The sequence below is a fragment of the Oncorhynchus nerka genome, linkage group LG9b (assembly GCF_034236695.1).
Source record: "Oncorhynchus nerka isolate Pitt River linkage group LG9b, Oner_Uvic_2.0, whole genome shotgun sequence".
NCBI classification, from domain to species: domain Eukaryota; kingdom Metazoa; phylum Chordata; class Actinopteri; order Salmoniformes; family Salmonidae; genus Oncorhynchus; species Oncorhynchus nerka.
Window position 1 is genome coordinate 50,222,172 of NC_088424.1, and position 22,500 is coordinate 50,244,671.

The 22,500-nt window shown below is 44.5% G+C and overlaps 1 protein-coding gene across 1 annotated transcript in view; it reads right to left on the minus strand.

The window, feature by feature from the left end:
- The window catches only part of LOC115115063 (piezo-type mechanosensitive ion channel component 2-like), a 321,930-nt gene that overhangs the window by 290,309 nt on the left and 9,121 nt on the right, over positions 1-22,500 (minus strand). The window contains exon 2 of the mRNA XM_065013810.1: positions 14,208-14,303. Coding sequence (XP_064869882.1) covers positions 14,208-14,303 — 96 coding nt within the window. The remainder of the gene's footprint in view (positions 1-14,207; positions 14,304-22,500) is intronic.

A 22,500-nucleotide genomic window follows, 5' to 3' on the forward strand; every position in this document is an offset into this window, starting at 1 on the left:
ATATAGCCTCCACATTGACTCTGTACCGTAATACCCTGTATATAGCCTCCACATTGACTCTGTACCGTAACACCCTGTATATAGCCTCCACATTGACTCTGTACCGTAACACCCTGTATATAGCCGCCACATTGACTCTGTACCAGTACCTCCTGTATATAGCCTCCACATTGACTCTGTACCGGTACCCCCTGTATATAGCCTCCACATTGACTCTGTACCGTAATACCCTGTATATAGCCTCCACATTGACTCTGTACCGTAACACCCTGTATATAGCCTCCACATTGACTCTGTACCGTACCCCTGTATATAGCCTCCACATTGACTCTGTACCGTAACACCCTGTATATAGCCTCCACATTGACTCTGTACCGTAACACCCTGTATATAGCCTCCACATTGACTCTGTACCGTAACACACTGTATATAGCCTCCACATTGACTCTGTACCGTAACACCCTGTATATAGCCTCCACATTGACTCTGTACCGTAACACCCTGTATATAGCCTCCACATTGACTCTGTACCGTAACACCCTGTATATAGCCTCCACATTGACTCTGTACCGGTACACCCTGTATATAGCCTCCACATTGACTCTGTACCGTAACACCCTGTATATAGCCTCCACATTGACTCTGTACCGGTACACCCTGTATATAGCCTACACATTGACTCTGTACCGGTACCCCCTGTATATAGCCTCCACATTGACTCTGTACCGTAACACCCTGTATATAGCCTCCACATTGACTCTGTACCGTAACACCCTGTATATAGCCTCCACATTGACTCTGTACCGTAATACCCTGTATATAGCCTCCACATTGACTCTGTACCGTAACACCCTGTATATAGCCTCCACATTGACTCTGTACCATAACACCCTGTATATAGCCTCCACATTGACTCTGTACCGTAACACCCTGTATATAGCCTCCACATTGACTCTGTACCGGTACCCCCTGTATATAGCCTCCACATTGACTCTGTACCGTAATACCCTGTATATAGCCTCCACATTGACTCTGTACCGTAACACCCTGTATATAGCCTCCACATTGACTCTGTACCGTAACACCCTGTATATAGCCTCCATATTGACTCTGTACCGTAACACCCTGTATATAGCCTCCACATTGACTCTGTACCATAACACCCTGTATATAGCCTCCACATTGACTCTGTACCGGTACCCCCTGTATATAACCTCCACATTGACTCTGTACCATAACACCCTGTATATAGCCTCCACATTGACTCTGTACCGGTACCCCCTGTATATAGCCGCCACATTGACTCTGTACCGTAATACCCTGTATATAGCCTCCACATTGACTCTGTACCGTAATACCCTGTATATAACCTCCACATTGACTCTGTACCATAATACCCTGTATATAGCCTCCACATTGACTCTGTACCGTAATACCCTGTATATAGCCTCCACATTGACTCTGTACCGTAATACCCTGTATATAGCCTCCACATTGACTCTGTACCGTAATACCCTGTATATAGCCTCCACTTTGACTCTGTACCGTAATACCCTGTAATAAGCCTCCACTTTGACTCTGTACCGTAACACCCTGTATATAGCCTCCACATTGACTCTGTACCGTAATACCCTGTATATAGCCTCCACTTTGACTCTGTACCGTAATACCCTGTAATAAGCCTCCACTTTGACTCTGTACCGTAACACCCTGTATATAGCCTCCACATTGACTCTGTACCTCCTGTATATAACCTCCACATTGACTCTGTACTGGTACCCCCTGTATATAGCCTCCACATTGACTCTGTACCGTAATACCCTGTATATAGCCTCCACATTGACTCTGTACCGTAACACCCTGTATATAGCCTCCACATTGACTCTGTACCGTAACACCCTGTATATAGCCTCCACATTGACTCTGTACCGTAATACCCTGTATATAGCCTCCACATTGACTCTGTACCGTAACACCCTGTATATAGCCTCCACATTGACTCTGTACCGTAACACCCTGTATATAGCCTCCACATTGACTCTGTACCGTAATACCCTGTATATAGCCTCCACATTGACTCTGTACCGTAACACCCTGTATATAGCCTCCACATTGACTCTGTACCGGTACCCCCTGTATATAGCCTCCACATTGACTCTGTACCGTAATACCCTGTATATAGCCTCCACATTGACTCTGTACCGTAATACCCTGTATATAGCCTCCACCCTGTATATAGCCTCCACATTGACTCTGTACCGGTACCCCCTGTATATAGCCTCCACATTGACTCTGTACCGTAATACCCTGTATATAGCCTCCACATTGACTCTGTACCGTAACACCCTGTATATAGCCTCCACTTTGACTCTGTACCGTAACACCCTGTATATAGCCTCCACATTGACTCTGTACCGTAACACCCTGTATATAGCCTCCACATTGACTCTGTACCGTAATACCCTGTATATAGCCTCCACATTGACTCTGTACCGTAATACCCTGTATATAGCCTCCACATTGACTCTGTACCGTAACACCCTGTATATAGCCTCCACACTGACTCTGTACCGTAATACCCTGTATATAGCCTCCACATTGACTCTGTACCGTAATACCCTGTATATAGCCTCCACATTGACTCTGTACCGTAACACCCTGTATATAGCCTCCACACTGACTCTGTACCGTAATACCCTGTATATAGCCTCCACATTGACTCTGTACCGTAATACCCTGTATATAGCCTCCACATTGACTCTGTACCGTAACACCCTGTATATAGCCTCCACATTGACTCTGTACCGTAATACCCTGTATATAGCCTCCACATTGACTCTGTACCGTAATACCCTGTATATAGCCTCCACATTGACTCTGTACCGTAACACCCTGTATATAGCCTCCACACTGACTCTGTACCGTAACACCCTGTATATAGCCTCCACATTGACTCTGTACCGTAATACCCTGTATATAGCCTCCACATTGACTCTGTACCGTAACACCCTGTATATAGCCTCCACATTATTTTATTTTTTATTTTTATTTTTTCATAAAAACTGCATTGTTGGTTAAGGGCTTGTAAGTAAGCATTTCACAGTAATGTTGACCCCTGTGTTAGTCAGCAAATGTGACAAATAAAATTTGAATTGTACAACAACAACAAAAAAGTGTCCAGCCTATCGGAACAGATTCCTGACAGTAACAAGAGCAGCCACAGTCTGAAACGGTTCCACTTCTGCCATTAAATATAATGTATCTGGGAACACTTTGGACTTTACTACGCTACGGCACCATACCCATATCGCTGGTCTGGTGCACGCGCGCGTGTGTGTGTGTGTGTGTGTGTGTGTGTGTGTGTGTGTGTGTGTGTGTGTGTGTGTGTGTGTGTGTGTGTGTGTGTGTGTGTGTGTCTGTGTTTGTGAGGCACTACCACTAAGAAGCAACAGTGGACCATCATAAACTGCTAAATACTGCCTACCAACAACCTCCTAGCCAGCCTTGTCAAATACTACTTACCAACATCTCTCCTAGCCAGCCTTATCAAATACTACCTACCAACATCTCTCCTAGCCAGCATTATCAAATACTACCTACCAACATATCTACTAGCCAGCCTTATCAAATACTACCTAACAACATCTCTCCTAGCCAGCATTATCAAATACTACTTACCAAAATCTCTCCTAGGTTTTTTCTTTATTTTTACTATTTTCCACATTGTAGAATAATAGTGAAGACATCAAAACTATGAAATAACACATATGGCATCATGTAGTAACCAAAAAAAGTGTTAAACAAATCAAAATATATTTTACATTTGAGATTCTTCAAAGTAGCCACCCTTTGCCTTGGTGACAGCTTTGCACACTCTTAGCATTCTCTCAACCAGCTTCATAAGGTCGTCACCTGGAATGCATTTTAATTAACAGGTATGCCTTGTTAATTTTGTAGAATTTGTTTCCTTCTTAATGCGTTTGAATAAATCAGTTGTGTTGTGACAAGGTAGGGGTGGTATACAGAAGATAGCCCTATTTGGTAAAAGACCAAATCCATATTATGGCAAGAACCGCTCAAATAAGCAAAGACAAATGACAGTCCATTATTACTTAAGACATGAAGGTCAGTCAATCCGGAAAATGTCAAGAACTTTGAAAGTTTCTTCAAGTGCAGTCGCAAAAACCATCAAGCACTATGATGAAACTGGCTCTCATCAACTGGCTCTCATCAACTGGCTCTCATCAACTGGCTCTCATCAACTGGCCCTCATCAACTGGCTCTCATCAACTGGCTCTCATCAACTGGCTCTCTCGCTGCAGAGGATACGTTCATTAGAGTTACCAGCACCACAGAAACTGCAGCCCAAATAAATGCTTCACAGAGTTCAAGTAACAGACACATGTCAACATCAACTGTTCAGAGGAGACTGCGTGAATCAGGCCTTCATGGTGTAATTGCTTCAGATGGGATGATGTATTGCTGCAGAATGCTGTGGTTGTAGCCATGCTGTTTAAGTGTACCTTGAATCCTAAATAAATCACTGACAGTGTCACCAGCAAAGCACCCTGGAGGTGTGTTGGGTCATTGTCCTATTTGCCCAAAAAGGAAAGAACCTCACCTCAAAAATGGAATGGATTCAGCAGAGGCACCTAACCCAGCAAGAGGAGCGTATGGAGGAAATGTGCCATCTTCTCCGCCAGTCTATCCCTTCTCCTCCGATGCCAGGTATCGTAACCATCTTCTCCGCCAGCCTATCCCTTCTCCTCCGATGCCAGGTATCGTAACCATCTTCTCCGCCAGCCTATCCCTTCTCCTCCGATGCCAGGTATCGTAACCATCTTCTCCGCCAGCCTATCCCTACTCCTCCGATGCCAGGTATCGTAACCATCTTCTCCGCCAGCCTATCCCTTCTCCTCCGATGCCAGGTATCGTAACCATCTTCTCCGCCAGCCTATCCCTACTCCTCCGATGCCAGGTATCGTAACCATCTTCTCCGCCAGCCTATCCCTACTCCTCCGATGCCAGGTATCGTAACCATCTTCTCCGCCAGCCTATCCCTTCTCCTCCGATGCCAGGTATCGTAACCATCTTCTCCGCCAGCCTATCCCTTCTCCTCCGATGCCAGGTATCGTAACCATCTTCTCCGCCAGCCTATCCCTTCTCCTCCGATGCCAGGTATCGTAACCATCTTCTCCGCCAGCCTATCCCTTCTCCTCCGATGCCAGGTATCGTAACCCATAGCCCTCCTTCGTTCATACCCATGTCTGGAAAATATGACGGTTCACCTGGGAAATGTCAGGGATTTCTGATGCAATGCAGCAAACACATTGATCACAACCCCACTAACTTCTCCACCGACAAGAGCAGGGTGGATTTTGTTGTGTCTCTACTCACAGGCAAAGCCCTGGAATGGGCCACCGCCATATGGACTGCCTACAGCACAGAACTCGGATCCGAGACCCGTTTCCACACCCTCTTCAAAGAGGTATTCCATCACTCTCCCTCCGGTCCCTCCAGTCGTCCTATAGGAGACCTCCTCATAGAACTTCAACAAGGACGCAATTCAGCCGCCGACTATGCCCTCGAGTTCCGCACCGTGGCTGCAGGGAGTGGATGGAATGAGCCTGCTTTACTTACCGTCTACCGAAGAGGGCTCAACAGGGAAGTTCAGGCGGAGCTGGACTGTAGAGTAGACCTTCAGGATTTAAATCAATACATTCATATGTCCATCTCTGCAGAACGCCGAAGAACTCTGCCACCCAGGAACCCGAAAACGTTTTTTTTTTCTCCCATGATTCCGTCACCCTGTCCGAGTCTTCCAGAGCCCATGCAGTTGGGCCGTGCTCCTCTCCCATGTATCAAACATCAAAGGCAGATCCAAGAAGGGCTCTGCCTATACCGTGGAGGGAAAGATCATCTACTCAACCATTGCCCTGTTCGCCCCCCCACGGAGAGATGAGAAGGGTCCCCCCGCTGCCATGCAGGTAGGGGTGTCCTTATTTCTAAATATCTCCCAGAAGCAATTCTCCATCCCAGTATTGATAACCATGAAGGGGGTTACTAAGTACTTAGAGGGTTTGATAGATTCAGGAGCAGCAGGTCATTTTATCCATCACCAGCTAGTACAAGAGCTTGACATTGATCTAACACCTGTCACCCCTCCCTTAAGGATTAACACCCTGGACTGGCAGCCATTAGGCACGGGGTTCATCACGCACCTGACCACAGAGCGTCACCCTCCAGACCGGAGTCTTCCACACCGAAACCATTCAACTCATGGACCTCTCATCCCCCAAACAGCCACTCATCCTCGGACACCCCTGGCTTTGTCGTCACGACCCTGCCATCTCGTGGCGACAAGGTGAACTACTGTCCTGTTCTTTTACCTGCTTCACCAGTTGTCTCAGCCTACCATTGCAGTGCCACCCACCATACCATCTGAATACGCCCAGTACAGAAATGTCTTCCGAAAAATCATCGTCTACATTGATGACATCCTGATTTTACTCCCTGAAGGAACACATGCAGCACGTGCAAAAGGTTCTTCAATGGCTCCTTGACCATAACCTTCTATGTGAAGAACGAAAAGAGCACCTTCCATGTAACCTCGGTAAAGTTCCTTGGTTTCGTACTGACACCTGGAGGAGTTAGCATGGATGAGAACAAAGTCATTATCGTCAGTAACTGGCCCAAACCCACCACTGTTGGGGAACTCCAACGTTTCATTGGGTTCTCCAACTACTATCACCGGTTCATTCAGAACTTCAGTTCTACTGCCGCCCCGCTCACTGCCCTTACCAGACAAAAGACCCGGACCCTTCAATGGACTGTTACCACCCTGACTGCGTTCAACAACTTGAAACGCCTCTTCACCTCAGCTCCCGTCCTTCGCCAACCTGATCCGACCCTTCCTTTCACCCTGGAGGTAGATTCCTCCGAAGTAGGAGTAGGAGACGTACTCTCTCAGCAGGTGGGAACACCTCCAAAATCACATCCCCGTGCCTTCTTCTCCAGGAAGTTATCCTCCTCTGAGATGAATTACGATGTGGGGAACAGAACTCCTCGCCATCCAGCTGGTCCTCGGAGTGGGTTGGCGGGGGCACAACATCCCTTTCTTGTCCTAACAGATCATCGTAATCTGTTTCCCTGGGAGGCAGAGCCGGGTACTGTCCCAGCTGTCGACGACTGGGTTCAGCGTAGTGAGCGGGTATGGGAGAGACCGCTCACCGGCATCTGCAGGAAGTCTCTAATACCCAGAAACGCTTTGCCGACAGACAGCGCCGACCTACGCCACTCTTTCACCCCGGACAGCGTGTGGTTCTCTACCAGAGACATCCGGCTCCGCCTCCCCTGCAAAAAGTTCTGTCCTCTGTCCTCGCTTCATTGGTCCCTTCAAGATCGCATCAACCCTGTCACCTACCGCCTCCAGTTACCCCGTCGGTATAAAATCTCCTCGTCCTTCCATGCGTCTCTTTTAAAACCAGTCCTCTTCATCCTCCAGTCCTCTTCATCCTTCAGTCCTCTTCATCCTCCAGTCCTCTTCATCCTCCAGTCTCAACCCGCAGTGCGCCCCCACCGTTGGAATTCGGAGGGGAACCTGCCTACGCCATTCAGGCCATCCTTGATTCTAAATGCCTGAGGTCGCATTCACTATCCAGTGGACTGGGAAGGTTATGGGCCTGAAGACCGGTCCTGGGTCCCCGACTAGGACATCCTCGATCCAGAGATGATTCAGGCATTCCACCGTAACTGTCCGGATCGTCCCGCTCCCAAGGTAGGAGGCAGCCTCTTGGGAGGGGGTGTACTGTAAGGTTCTGTATTTATTTTCTTAGTCAACCTTGTGTTCTGTTTCTTTGTGTTCTTGAACGTAGCCCTGTCTTTCAAGGCTAAATTAACACGTGCCGTGCTCTGCGTGTGAATCTACACCTTTTTCTCCCAGAGTATTCATTACAGTGCATCCAAACATTTGACTTATACTATATATAAATAATTATACAGATTTTTTATTACTACAGTATTTACCCTATAGTAAACTTTAATACTACAGTATTTACACTATAGTAAACTTTAATACTACAGTATACTACAGTCATGTCCGCAAAACTACAGTAAATATCGCAGTATTCACTGTCGTGTTTTTGCTGACTTCAGTCCAGTGAATACTATAGTATTTAACCATAGTATACTATAGTATTTAACCATAGTATACTATAGTATTTAAACATAGTATGCTATAGTTTTTAAACATAGTATACTATAGTATTTAACCATAGTATACTATAGTATGTAACCATAGTATACTATAGTATTTAAACATAGTATACAATCGTATTTAATGATAGTATACTATAGTGTGTAACCATAGTATACTATCGTATTTAACCATAGTATACTATGGTATTTAACCATAGTATACTATAGTATTTAACCATAGTATACTATAGTATTTAACCATAGTATACTATAGTATTTAACCATAGTATACTATAGTATGTAACCATAGTATACTATAGTATTTAAACATAGTATACAATCGTATTTAATGATAGTATACTATAGTGTGTAACCATAGTATTCTATATTATTTAAACATAGTATACAATCGTATTTAATGATAGTATACTATAGTTTTTAACCATAGTATACTATAGTATTTAACCATAGTATACTATAGTATTTAACCATAGTATTCTATATTATTTAAACATAGTATTCTATATTATTTAACCATAGTATACTATAGTATTTAACCATATTATACAATAGTATTTAACCATAGTATACTATAGTATTTAACCACAGTATACTATAGCATTTAAACGCCAGGACAGCGGAGTCAATCACCACCTTCCGGAGACACCTGAAACCCCACCTCTTTAAGGAATACCTAGGATAGGATAAAGTAATCCTTCTCCCCCTCCCCCCTTAAAAGACCTAGATGCACTATTGTAAAGTGGCTGTTCCACTGGATGTCATAAGGTGAAAGCACCAATTTGTAAGTCGCTCTGGATAAGAGCGTCTGCTAAATGACTTAAATGTAAATGTAAATGTAAACATAGTATACTATAGTTTTTAACCATAGTATACTATAGTATTTAACCATAGTATACTATAGTATTTAACCATAGTATACAATAGTATTTAACCATAGTATACTATAGTATTTAACCATAGTATACAATAGTATTTAACCATAGTATACTATAGTATTTAACCATAGTATACTATAGTATTTAACCATAGTATACTATAGTATTTAACCATAGTATACAATAGTATTTAACCATATATACTATAGTATTTAACCATAGTATACTATAGTATTTAACCATAGTATACTATAGTATTTAACCATAGTATACTATAGTATTTAACCATAGTATACTATAGTATTTAACCATAGTATACAATAGTATTTAACCATAGTATACAATAGTATTTAACCATAGTATACTATAGTATTTAACCATAGTATACTATAGTATTTAACCATAGTATACTATAGTATTTAACCATAGTATACTATAGTATTTAACCATAGTATACAATAGTATTTAACCATAGTATACTATAGTATTTAACCATAGTATACAATAGTATTTAACCATAGTATACTATAGTATTTAACCATAGTATACAATAGTATTTAACCATAGTATACAATAGTATTTAACCATAGTATACTATAGTATTTAACCATAGTATACAATAGTATTTAACCATAGTATACTATAGTATTTAACCACAGTATACTATAGCATTTAACCATAGTATACTATAGTATTTATTTCATGTGGATACCTCCAAACAACACCTCTCCTAGCCAGCCTTATTAAAATACTGGAGAGAACGTTTTGGGTTCTAGTTTTCCCTAGTATTTCCCCTGACGGTCACCGGGAGAGAGGGAGAGGAATGCTTGTTAATAGGAAGTGGAGTTATAAGGTTCAAATTGGTTCTTAACTTCTGGACAAGGCACTACTTTGGCTCTTTCCTCACCCATAACGTCTCAGGAAAGAAATGTAATGATCGGGCTACATATTCAGCAAGGGGCAAATAACAGCTTGGAAAAGGACTCTGTATTTTACCAATAATTGTCCAACTGTGCCAGACAGAGAAATATTATCTAGAAATAGTATCTATTATCGAGAAATAAGACAATATTTAGATTCAACTAAAAATGGTACATTTAAACTATGTGTCTGTCTGCCTGTGTTTGTGTCTGTCATTGTGCGTGGTATCCTTTCAGTTTATCATTTCTCCCCAAGTCTGAACCTCTGCGGGCTCAACCCCCTAATACCACAGACAGTAGAAGCAGACAGACTAGTATATATGTAGAGGATGAGGATAGGACCAGGATGTTCAATAGAGTCTATATGTAGAGGATGGGGGAAGGACCAGGATGTTCAATAGAGTCTATATGTAGAGGATGAGGGTAGGACCAGGATGTTCAATAGAGTCTATATGTAGAGGATGAGGGTAGGACCAGGATGTTCAAAAGAGTATATATGTAGAGGATGAGGGTAGGACCAGGATGTTCAATAGAGTCTATATGTAGAGGATGAGGGTAGGACCAGGATGTTCAATAGAGTCTATATGTAGAGGATGAGGGTAGGACCAGGATGTTCAATAGAGTCTATATGTAGAGGATGAGGGTAGGACCAGGATGTTCAATAGAGTCTATATGAGGAGGATGAGGGTAGGACCAGGATGTTCAATAGAGTCTATATGTAGAGGATGAGGATAGGACCAGGATGTTCAATATAGTCTATATGTAGAGGATGAGGGTAGGACCAGGATGTTCAATAGAATCTATATGTAGAGGATGAGGGTAGGACCAGGATGTTCAATAGAGTCGTTGTGTAGAGGATGAGGGTAGGACCAGGATGTTCAATAGAGTCTATATGTAGAGGATGAGGGTAGGACCAGGATGCTCAATAGAGTCTATATGTAGAGGATGGGGGTAGGACCAGGATGTTCAATAGAGTCTATATGTAGAGGATGAGGGTAGGACCAGGATGCTCAATAGAGTCTATATGTAGAGGATGGGAGTAGGACCAAGATGTTCAATAGAGTCTATGTGTTGAGGATGAGGGTAGGACCAGAATGTTCAATAGAGTCTATATGTAGAGGATGGGGGTAGGACCAGGATGCTCAATAGAGTCTATATGTAGAGGATGAGGGTAGGACCAGGATGTTCAATAGAGTCTATATGTAGAGGATGAGGGTAGGACCAGGATGCTCAATAGAGTCTATATGTAGAGGATGAGGGTAGGACCAGGATGTTCAATAGAGTCTATGTGTTGAGGATGAGGGTAGGACCAGGATGTTCAATAGAGTCTATATGTAGAGGATGAGGGTAGGACCAGGATGTTCAATAGAGTCTATATGTAGAGGATGAGGGTAGGACCAGGATGCTCAATAGAGTCTATATGTAGGACCAGGATGCTCAATAGGTCTATATGTAGGGATGAGGGTAGGACCAGGATGCTCAATAGAGTCTATATGTAGAGGATGAGGGTAGGACCAGGATGCTCAATAGAGTCTATATGTAGAGGATGAGGGTAGGACCAGGATGTTCAATAGAGTCTATGTGTTGAGGATGAGGGTAGGACCAGGATGTTCAATAGAGTCTATATGTAGAGGATGAGGGTAGGACCAGGATGTTCAATAGAGTCTATATGTAGAGGATGAGGGTAGGACCAGGATGCTCAATAGAGTCTATATGTAGAGGATGAGGGTAGGACCAGGATGCTCAATAGAGTCTATATGTAGGGGGATGAGGGTAGGACCAGGATGTTCAATAGAGTCTATATGTAGAGGATGAGGGTAGGACCAGGATGCTCAATAATAAACAGCAGCGTTGCAGTTCTTGACACAAACCGGTGCGCCTGGCACCTACTACCATACCCAGTTCAAAGGGCGTTAAATATTTAGTTTTACCCAGTCATCCCTCTGAATGGCACACGTACACAATCCATGCCTCAATTATCTCAAGGCTTAAAAATCCTTCTTTAACCCGTCTCCTCCCCTTCATCATCTACATGTCTCCTCCCCTTCATCATCTACATGTCTCCTCCCCTTCATCATCTACATGTCTCCTCCCCTTCATCATCTACATGTCTCCTCCCCTTCATCATCTACATGTCTCCTCCCCTTCATCTACACTGATTTGAAGTGGATTTAACAGGTGACATCAATAAGGGATCATATCTTTCAACTGGATTCCCCTGGTCCGTCTATGTCGAAAGAGCAGGTGTTCCTAATGTTTTGTCCACTCGGTGTATGTGATATTATGTGATCCTGAAGTCAACCTGCTGTCAGCATCATACATTACATGACATTAACATTAAGAAGTCTTCTTCTCTCATTACCTATTGATGAGAGGGTAAGTGGTACACTTTAAAGACTCTCCTCTCCTTCCTCCTCACTCTATCCCTTCCGCTCACTCCATCCCTTCATTCCATCATCCCTTCCTCCATCTAGTCCTCCTTCCAACCTACTTCTATCCCTTCCTATCTTCTGTCCTCCCTCCATCCATCCATCCATTCCCTCCTTCCTACTCACCTTCCAAACCCTCCTTCTACTCACCCTCCAAACCCTCCTTCCTACTCACCCTCCATTCCATCCTTCCTTCTCACCCGCCATTCCCTCCTTCCTACTCACCCTCCAATCCCTCCTTCCTACTCACCCTCCAATCCCTCCTTCCTTCTCACCCTCTGTCCATTCATCCCTCCTTCCTTCTCACCCTCCATCTCTTATCTTTTCTTCTTTACTTCTGATTGACAGGCTGTTATTTCCCTCTCTTCTCCCTTTCTCCATCCATCCCTCCCTGGTCCCTTTCTCCCTCCCTCCATCCCTCCCTGCTCCCTTTCTCCCTCCCTCTATCCCTCCCTGCTCCCTTTCTCCATCCATCCCTCCCTGGTCCTTTCTCCCTCCCTCCATCCCTCCCTGCTCCTTTCTCCCTCCCTCTATCCCTCCCTGCTCCCTTTCTCCCTCCCTCCATCCCTCTCTGCTCCCTTTCTCCCTCCATCCATCCCTCCCTGCTCCCTTTCTCCCTCCCTCTATCCCTCCCTGCTCCCTTTCTCCCTCCCTCCATCCCTCCCTGGTCCATTTCTCCTCCCTCCATCCCTCCCTGCTCCCTTTCTCCCTCCCTCCATCCCTCCCTGCTCCCTTTCTCCCTCCCTCCATCCCTCCCTGCTCCCTTTCTCCCTCCATCCCTCCCTGCTCCCTTTCTCCCTCCATCCCTCCCTGCTCCCTTTCTCCCTCCCTCTATCCCTCCCTGCTCCCTTTCTCCCTCCATCCTTCCCTCCCTCCCTGCTCCCTTTCTCCCTCCCTCCATCCTTCCCTCCCTGCTCCCTTTCTCCCTCCATCCTTCCCTCCCACCCTGCTCCCTTTCTCCCTCCCTCCCTCCCTGCTCCCTTTCTCCCCCTCCCTCCCTCCCTGCTCCCTTTCTCCCCCTCCCTCCCTCCCTGCTCCCTTTCTCCCTCCATCCTTCCCTCCCTGCTCCCTTTCTCCCTCCATCCATCCCTCCCTGCTCCCTTTCTCCCTCCATCCTTCCCTCCCTGCTCCCTTTCTCCCTCCATCCATCCCTCCCTGCTCCCTTTCTCCCTCCATCCTTCCCTCCCTGCTCCCTTTCTCCCTCTATCGCCCTCGTGTCTTTTATTCCTGGTGGACACCGTCAGAGTCCTCTCCTCTCTTCTCTTCTCTTCTCTTCTCCTCTCCTCTCCTCTCTTCTCTTCTCCTGAGCCAATCTAGCTATATGTATTATTAAACCATGTACGCGGTCTACTCCAGGAACCACAGTGTTGAGTGGTTTGGAAGAGGAGGAGGAGGAGGAGGAGGAGGAGTAGGAGGAGAAGGAGGAAGAGGAGAAGGAAAGGGAAAAGGAGTAGGAGGAGGAAGAGGAGAAGAAAAGGGAAAAGGAGGAGGAGGAGGGGAAGGAGGAAAGGGAAAAGGAGGAGGAGGAGAAGGAGGAAGAGGAGAAGGAAAGGGAAAAGGAGGAGGAGGAGGGGAAGGAGGAAAGGGAAAAGGAGGAGGAGGAGAAGGAGGAAGAGGAGAAGGAAAGGGAAAAGGAGGAGGAGGAGGAGGAAGAGGAGAAGAAAGGGGAAAAGGAGGAGGAGGAGGAGGAAGAGGAGAAGGAAAGGGAAAAGGAGGAGGAGGAGGAGAAGGAGAAGGAGGAAGAGGAGGAGGCGGAGGAGACTTACCCTGCATGGTTGTGCTGGTGGGCTCAGCGAAGAGGGGGATAAGGAGGAGGTAGATGAGGTAGACGAATGATAGCCCATTGTACCGGAACAAGCAAGCTGTAACCACGCACACACATACACACACACACACACACACACACACGAGAGAGAGAGAGAGAGAGAGATTAGTAATTTAATCAAAAGTGACGATGATAGTAAAGTAAAACAACATACTGTATTTAACATCCTTTAAGTTCCACACAGAATGGGATCAGAGACATAAAGAGACATGCTGATATGGATTAGATATCTCTACATGGCTGTGGTATTGATGTTTGGTCTGAACACACACACACACACACACACACACACACACACACACACAGATATGTGGACATGGCTATGATGCTATTGATGTTTGGCCTGTAAGATATCAGCCTCACAGTCCTCTTGATGTAGTTAAAATCACGCTGACAATCTCTGGATGTCAATGTGAACTCAGCAGATGAATTAACTGGCTGAGGTCTACCATGTCAACAATGCCCAGCGTAGAGACGTGGCCATATCTGACCATGTGCTGGGGAGTAGGATTTCAGCTAATAAAGGTTTCAAATAATAAAGTTGACAAGTGTGTTAGTGCTGGAATTGGCACATACTGTATATATGGAATGGACGAGGTCGGGAACACTGCACTAGCCTGATTGAATGTATTTTTAAAGACCGGGTTGGGAACACTGCCATAACCCTCAAACCTCTTGGTCTTTGACCTGACCGTATCTCTATCTAGACAGAGCAAAGCAGAGGTCTGGACTATAATCCACTGGGCTATCATCAATCCTTACTATCATCAACTGAGCTATCATCAATCCTTACTATCATCCACTGGGCTATAATCCACTGAGCTATAATCCACTGAGCTATAATCCACTGAGCTATAATCCACTGGGCTATAATCCACTGGGCTATAATCCACTGGGCTATAATCCACTGGGCTATAATCCACTGGGCTATAATCCACTGGGCTATAATCCACTGGGCTATAATCCACTGGGCTATCATCCACTGGGCTATAATTCACTGGGCTATAATCCACTGGGCTATCATCCACTGGGCTATAATCCACTGGGCTATCATCCACTGGGCTATAATCCACTGGGCTATCATCCACTGGGCTATAATCCACTGGGCTATAATCCCATGTGTCTGTCTGCATGTTATCTAACAGCCAAAGAGATTCTGTACCAGAGACCAGACCCAAGACTTGAACTTTCATTCTACCTGTCTTTGATCTGTGTCCCAAATGGCACCCTTTCCCCTATATAGTCCATTACTTTGACCAGAGCCCAATGGACCCTAGTCAAAGGTAGTGCACTACATAGGGAATAGAGCACTTTAGCGTCCGCTATAGTCTTCCTGGGGTCTGTCACTAGCTACTGTAGGTCAAATCTGCTACCACAACACCAGTAGAATAACCCTATGCAGTATTTTATTATATTATATTATAATCTGTTCTATCATATTGTATTCTATTCTATTCTATTATATTCTATCATATTATATAGTGTTATATTCTATCACATTCTATTCTATCATATTCTGTTATATTCTATTCTATCATATTCTGTTATATTCTATTCTATCATATCACATTCTATTCTGTTCTATTCTATCATATCACATTCTATTCTGTTCTATTCTATCATATCACATTCTATTCTGTTCTATTCTATCATATCACATTCTATTCTGTTCTATTCTATCATATCACATTCTATTCTGTTCTATTCTATCATATCACATTCTATTCTGTTCTATTCTATCATATCATTCTATTCTGTTCTATTCTATCATATCACATTCTATTCTGTTCTATTCTATCATATCACATTCTATTCTGTTCTATTCTATCATATCATATTCTATTCTGTTCTATTCTATCATATCACATTCTATTCTGTTCTATTCTATCATATTACATTCTATTCTGTTCTATTCTATCATATCACATTCTATTCTGTTCTATTCTATCATATCACATTATATTCTGTTCTATTCTATCATATCACATTCTATTCTGTTCTATTCTATCATATTCAAGTCTGTTCTACTTTATTTTGTTCTATTATATATAGTCTTCCTGGGGTCTGTCACTAGCTACTGTAGGTCAAATCTGCTACCACAACACCAGAATAATAGAATAACCCTATGCAGTATTTTATTATATTCTATTATATTCTGTTCTATCATATTGTATTCTGTTCTATTATATTATGTTATATTCTATTCGATCATATTCTATAGTGTTATATTCTATCACATTCTATTCTATCATAATCTGTTCTATTCTATAAAATTCAATTATATTATCTTATTTTCTATCATATTCTATTCTGTTCTATTTTATCATATTATATTCTGTTATATTCTATCATGTTCTATTCTATCATGTTCTACTCTATCATATTCTACTCTATCATATTCTACTCTATCATATTCTATTCTATCATGTTCTACTCTATCATATTCTACTCTATCATATTCTACTCTATCATATTCTATTCTATCATGTTCTATTCTATCATATTCTATTCTATCATGTTCTATTCTGTTCTATCATATTTTATCATATTATATTCTGTTATATTCTATCATGTTCTATTCTATCATATTCTACTCTATCATATTCTATTCTATCATGTTCTATTCTATCATATTCTATTCTATCATGTTCTATTCTATCATATTCTATTCTGTTCTATCATATTTTATCATATCATATTCTATTCTGTTCTATTCTGTCATATTCTATTCTATCATATTCTATTCTAACATGTTATATTCTATCATATTCTATTCTGTTCTATCATATTTTATCATATCATATTCTATTCTGTTCTATTCTGTCATATTCTATTCTATCATGTTCTATTCTATCATATCATATTCTATTCTATCATATTTTATTCTGTTCTATTCTATCATATTCTACTCTGTTATATTTTTTTCTATTCTATTCTACCACCCAGCTGGATGAAAACAGAGCTGTCCGTCGTCTGGCCACTCTGTCTTTAAAGTCCCCATCTGAGGAGTTTAACTGAAGGAATTAAGAAATGACATGAACCAAGCTAATGACCTACAGTGAGAAGGATGATTAAACAGTGTGTTACTCACTGAGACAGGGTGTTGTTATGGTGTAACCCTGCCATTCACACATACACAGGGCTGAGACAGGGTGTTGTTATGGTGTAACCCTGCCATTCACACATACACAGGGCTGAGACAGGGTGTTGTTATGGTGTAACCCTGCCATTCACACATACACAGGGCTGAGACAGGGTGTTGTTATGGTGTAACCCTGCCATTCACACATACACAGGGCTGAGACAGGGTGTTGTTATGGTGTAACCCTGCCATTCACACATACACAGGGCTGAGACAGGGTGTTGTTATGGTGTAACCCTGCCATTCACACATACACAGGGCTGAGACAGGGTGTTGTTATGGTGTAACCCTGCCATTCACACATACACAGGGCAGAGACAGGGTGTTGTTATGGTGTAACCCTGCCATTCACACATACACAGGGCTGAGACAGGGTGTTGTTATGGTGTAAACCCTGCCATTCACACATACACAGGGCTGAGACAGGGTGTTGTTATGGTGTAACCCTGCCATTCACACATACACAGGGCTGAGACAGGGTGTTGTTATGGTGTAAACCCTGCCATTCACACATACACAGGGCTGAGACAGGGTGTTGTTATGGTGTAACCCTGCCATTCACACATACACAGGGCTGAGACAGGGTGTTGTTATGGTGTAACCCTGCCATTCACACATACACAGGGCAGAGACAGGGTGTTGTTATGGTGTAACCCTGCCATTCACACATACACAGGGCAGAGACAGGGTGTTGTTATGGTGTAACCCTGCCATTCACACATACACAGGGCAGAGACAGGGTGTTGTTATGGTGTAACCCTGCCATTCACACATACACAGGGCTGAGACAGGGTGTTGTTATGGTGTAACCCTGCCATTCACACATACACAGGGCTGAGACAGGGTGTTGTTATGGTGTAACCCTGCCATTCACACATACACAGGGCAGAGACAGGGTGTTGTTATGGTGTAACCCTGCCATTCACACATACACAGGGCAGAGACAGGGTGTTGTTATGGTGTAATATTAATATTAGATGACTTACCCAGACACACTTGTCTAAATTGATGTGAAAGAAATGCTTTAACCACCAGCCACATCCACTGGTGCAAAAAGTCATAAATTGTCATACTTGATTAAAAGTATTGTCACGTTCTGACCTTAATTTCCTTTGTTTTGTATTTATTTAGTATGGTCAGGGCGTGAGTTGGGTGGGTTGTCTATGTTTGTTTTTCTAGGTTTTGGGAATTTCTATGTTTCGGCCTAGTATGGTTCTCAATCAGAGGCAGGTGTCATTAGTTGTCTCTGATTGAGAATCATACTTAGGTAGCCTGGGTTTCACTGTGTGTTTGTGGGTGATTGTTTCCGTGTCTGTGTTTGTTCGCCACACGGTACTGTTTCGGTTTTGTTCACGTTTATTGTTTTGTATTCATTGAGTGTTCAGTTCATGTTTTTAAATAAACAACCATGGACACTTACCACGCCGCATCTTGGTCCGATCCTTGCTACACCTCCTCTTCAGACGAAGAGGAGGAAAACCTTTACAAGGATAAATAATTTAAAATTCCTTATATTAAACCAGACGGCAACATTTTATTTTATTTATTTTTATTATTGACGGATCGCCAGGGACACATTCCAGCAATCAGACATCATTTACAAACGAAGCATTTGTGTTTAGTGAGTCCACCAGATCAGAGGCAGTAGGGATGACCAGGGATGTTCTCTGTTTAGTGAGTCCTCCAGATCAGAGGCAGTAGGGATGACCAGGGATGTTCTCTGTTTAGTGAGTCCTCCAGATCAGAGGCAGTAGGGATGACCAGGGATGTTCTCTGTTTAGTGAGTCCTCCAGATCAGAGGCAGTAGGGATGACCAGGGATGTTCTCTGTTTAGTGAGTCCTCCAGATCAGAGGCAGTAGGGATGACCAGGGATGTTCTCTGTTTAGTGAGTCCTCCAGATCATAGGCAGTAGGGATGGACCAGGGATGTTCTCTGTTTAGTGAGTCCTCCAGATCAGAGGCAGTAGGGATGACCAGGGATGTTCTCTGTTTAGTGAGTCCTCCAGATCAGAGGCAGTAGGGATGGACCAGGGATGTTCTCTGTTTAGTGAGTCCTCCAGATCAGAGGCAGTAGGGATGACCAGGGATGTTCTCTGTTTAGTGAGTCCTCCAGATCAGAGGCAGTAGGGATGACCAGGGATGTTCTCTGTTTAGTGAGTCCTCCAGATCAGAGGCAGTAGGGATGGACCAGGGATGTTCTCTGTTTAGTGAGTCCTCCAGATCAGAGGCAGTAGGGATGACCAGGGATGTTCTCTGTTTAGTGAGTCCTCCAGATCAGAGGCAGTAGGGATGGACCAGGGCTGTTCTCTGTTTAGTGAGTCCTCCAGATCAGAGGCAGTAGGGATGACCAGGGATGTTCTCTGTTTAGTGAGTCCTCCAGATCAGAGGCAGTAGGGATGGACCAGGGATGTTCTCTGTTTAGTGAGTCCTCCAGATCAGAGGCAGTAGGGATGACCAGGGATGTTCTCTGTTTAGTGAGTCCTCCAGATCAGAGGCAGTAGGGATGGACCAGGGATGTTCTCTGTTTAGTGAGTCCTCCAGATCAGAGGCAGTAGGGATGGACCAGGGCTGTTCTCTGTTTAGTGAGTCCTCCAGATCAGAGGCAGTAGGGATGACCAGGGATGTTCTCTGTTTAGTGAGTCCTCCAGATCAGAGGCAGTAGGGATGGACCAGGGATGTTCTCTGTTTAGTGAGTCCTCCAGATCAGAGGCAGTAGGGATGACCAGGGATGTTCTCTGTTTAGTGAGTCCTCCAGATCAGAGGCAGTAGGGATGGACCAGGGATGTTCTCTGTTTAGTGAGTCCTCCAGATCAGAGACAGTAGGGATGACCAGGGATGTTCTCTGTTTAGTGAGTCCTCCAGATCAGAGGCAGTAGGGATGACCAGGGATGTTCTCTGTTTAGTGAGTCCTCCAGATCAGAGGCTAGTAGGGATGACCAGGGATGTTCTCTGTTTAGTGAGTCCTCCAGATCAGAGGCAGTAGGGATGACCAGGGCTGTTCTCTGTTTAGTGAGTCCTCCAGATCAGAGGCAGTAGGGATGACCAGGGATGTTCTCTGTTTAGTGAGTCCTCCAGATCAGAGGCAGTAGGGATGACCAGGGATGTTCTCTGTTTAGTGAGTCCTCCAGATCAGAGGCAGTAGGGATGGACCAGGGATGTTCTCTGTTTAGTGAGTCCTCCAGATCAGAGGCTAGTAGGGATGACCAGGGATGTTCTCTGTTTAGTGAGTCCTCCAGATCAGAGGCAGTAGGGATGACCAGGGATGTTCTCTGTTTAGTGAGTCCTCCAGTTCAGAGGCAGTAGGGTTGACCAGGGATGTTCTCTGTTTAGTGAGTCCTCCAGATCAGAGGCAGTAGGGTTGACCAGGGATGTTCTGTTTAGTGAGTCCTCCAGATCAGAGGCAGTAGGGATGACCAGGGATGTTCTCTGTTTAGTGAGTCCTCCAGATCAGAGGCTAGTAGGGTTGACCAGGGATGTTCTGTTTAGTGAGTCCTCTAGTTCAGAGGCTAATAGAGATGACCAGGGATGTTCTCTGTTTAGTGAGTCCTCCAGATCAGAGGCAGTAGGGATGGACCAGGGATGTTCTCTGTTTAGTGAGTCCTCCAGATCAGAGGCAGTAGGGATGACCAGGGATGTTCTCTGTTTAGTGAGTCCTCCAGATCAGAGGCAGTAGGGATGGACCAGGGCTGTTCTCTGTTTAGTGAGTCCTCCAGATCAGAGGCAGTAGGGATGACCAGGGATGTTCTCTGTTTAGTGAGTCCTCCAGATCAGAGGCAGTAGGGATGGACCAGGGATGTTCTCTGTTTAGTGAGTCCTCCAGATCAGAGGCAGTAGGGATGACCAGGGATGTTCTCTGTTTAGTGAGTCCTCCAGATCAGAGGCAGTAGGGATGGACCAGGGATGTTCTCTGTTTAGTGAGTCCTCCAGATCAGAGGCAGTAGGGATGGACCAGGGCTGTTCTCTGTTTAGTGAGTCCTCCAGATCAGAGGCAGTAGGGATGACCAGGGATGTTCTCTGTTTAGTGAGTCCTCCAGATCAGAGGCAGTAGGGATGGACCAGGGATGTTCTCTGTTTAGTGAGTCCTCCAGATCAGAGGCAGTAGGGATGACCAGGGATGTTCTCTGTTTAGTGAGTCCTCCAGATCAGAGGCAGTAGGGATGGACCAGGGATGTTCTCTGTTTAGTGAGTCCTCCAGATCAGAGACAGTAGGGATGACCAGGGATGTTCTCTGTTTAGTGAGTCCTCCAGATCAGAGGCAGTAGGGATGACCAGGGATGTTCTCTGTTTAGTGAGTCCTCCAGATCAGAGGCAGTAGGGATGACCAGGGCTGTTCTCTGTTTAGTGAGTCCTCCAGATCAGAGGCAGTAGGGATGACCAGGGATGTTCTCTGTTTAGTGAGTCCTCCAGATCAGAGGCAGTAGGGATGACCAGGGATGTTCTCTGTTTAGTGAGTCCTCCAGATCAGAGGCAGTAGGGATGGACCAGGGATGTTCTCTGTTTAGTGAGTCCTCCAGATCAGAGGCTAGTAGGGATGACCAGGGATGTTCTCTGTTTAGTGAGTCCTCCAGATCAGAGGCAGTAGGGATGACCAGGGATGTTCTCTGTTTAGTGAATCCTCCAGATCAGAGTCAGTAGGGATGACCAGGGATGTTCTCTGTTTAGTGAGTCCTCCAGTTCAGAGGCAGTAGGGTTGACCAGGGATGTTCTCTGTTTAGTGAGTCCTCCAGATCAGAGGCAGTAGGGTTGACCAGGGATGTTCTGTTTAGTGAGTCCTCCAGATCAGAGGCAGTAGGGATGACCAGGGATGTTCTCTGTTTAGTGAGTCCTCCAGATCAGAGGCTAGTAGGGTTGACCAGGGATGTTCTGTTTAGTGAGTCCTCTAGTTCAGAGGCTAATAGAGATGACCAGGGATGTTCTCTGTTTAGTGAGTCCTCCAGATCAGAGGCAGTAGGGATGACCAGGGATGTTCTCTGTTTAGTGAGTCCTCCAGATCAGAGGCAGTAGGGTTGACCAGGGATGTTCTGTTTAGTGAGTCCTCCAGATCAGAGGCAGTAGGGATGACCAGGGATGTTCTCTGTTTAGTGAGTCCTCC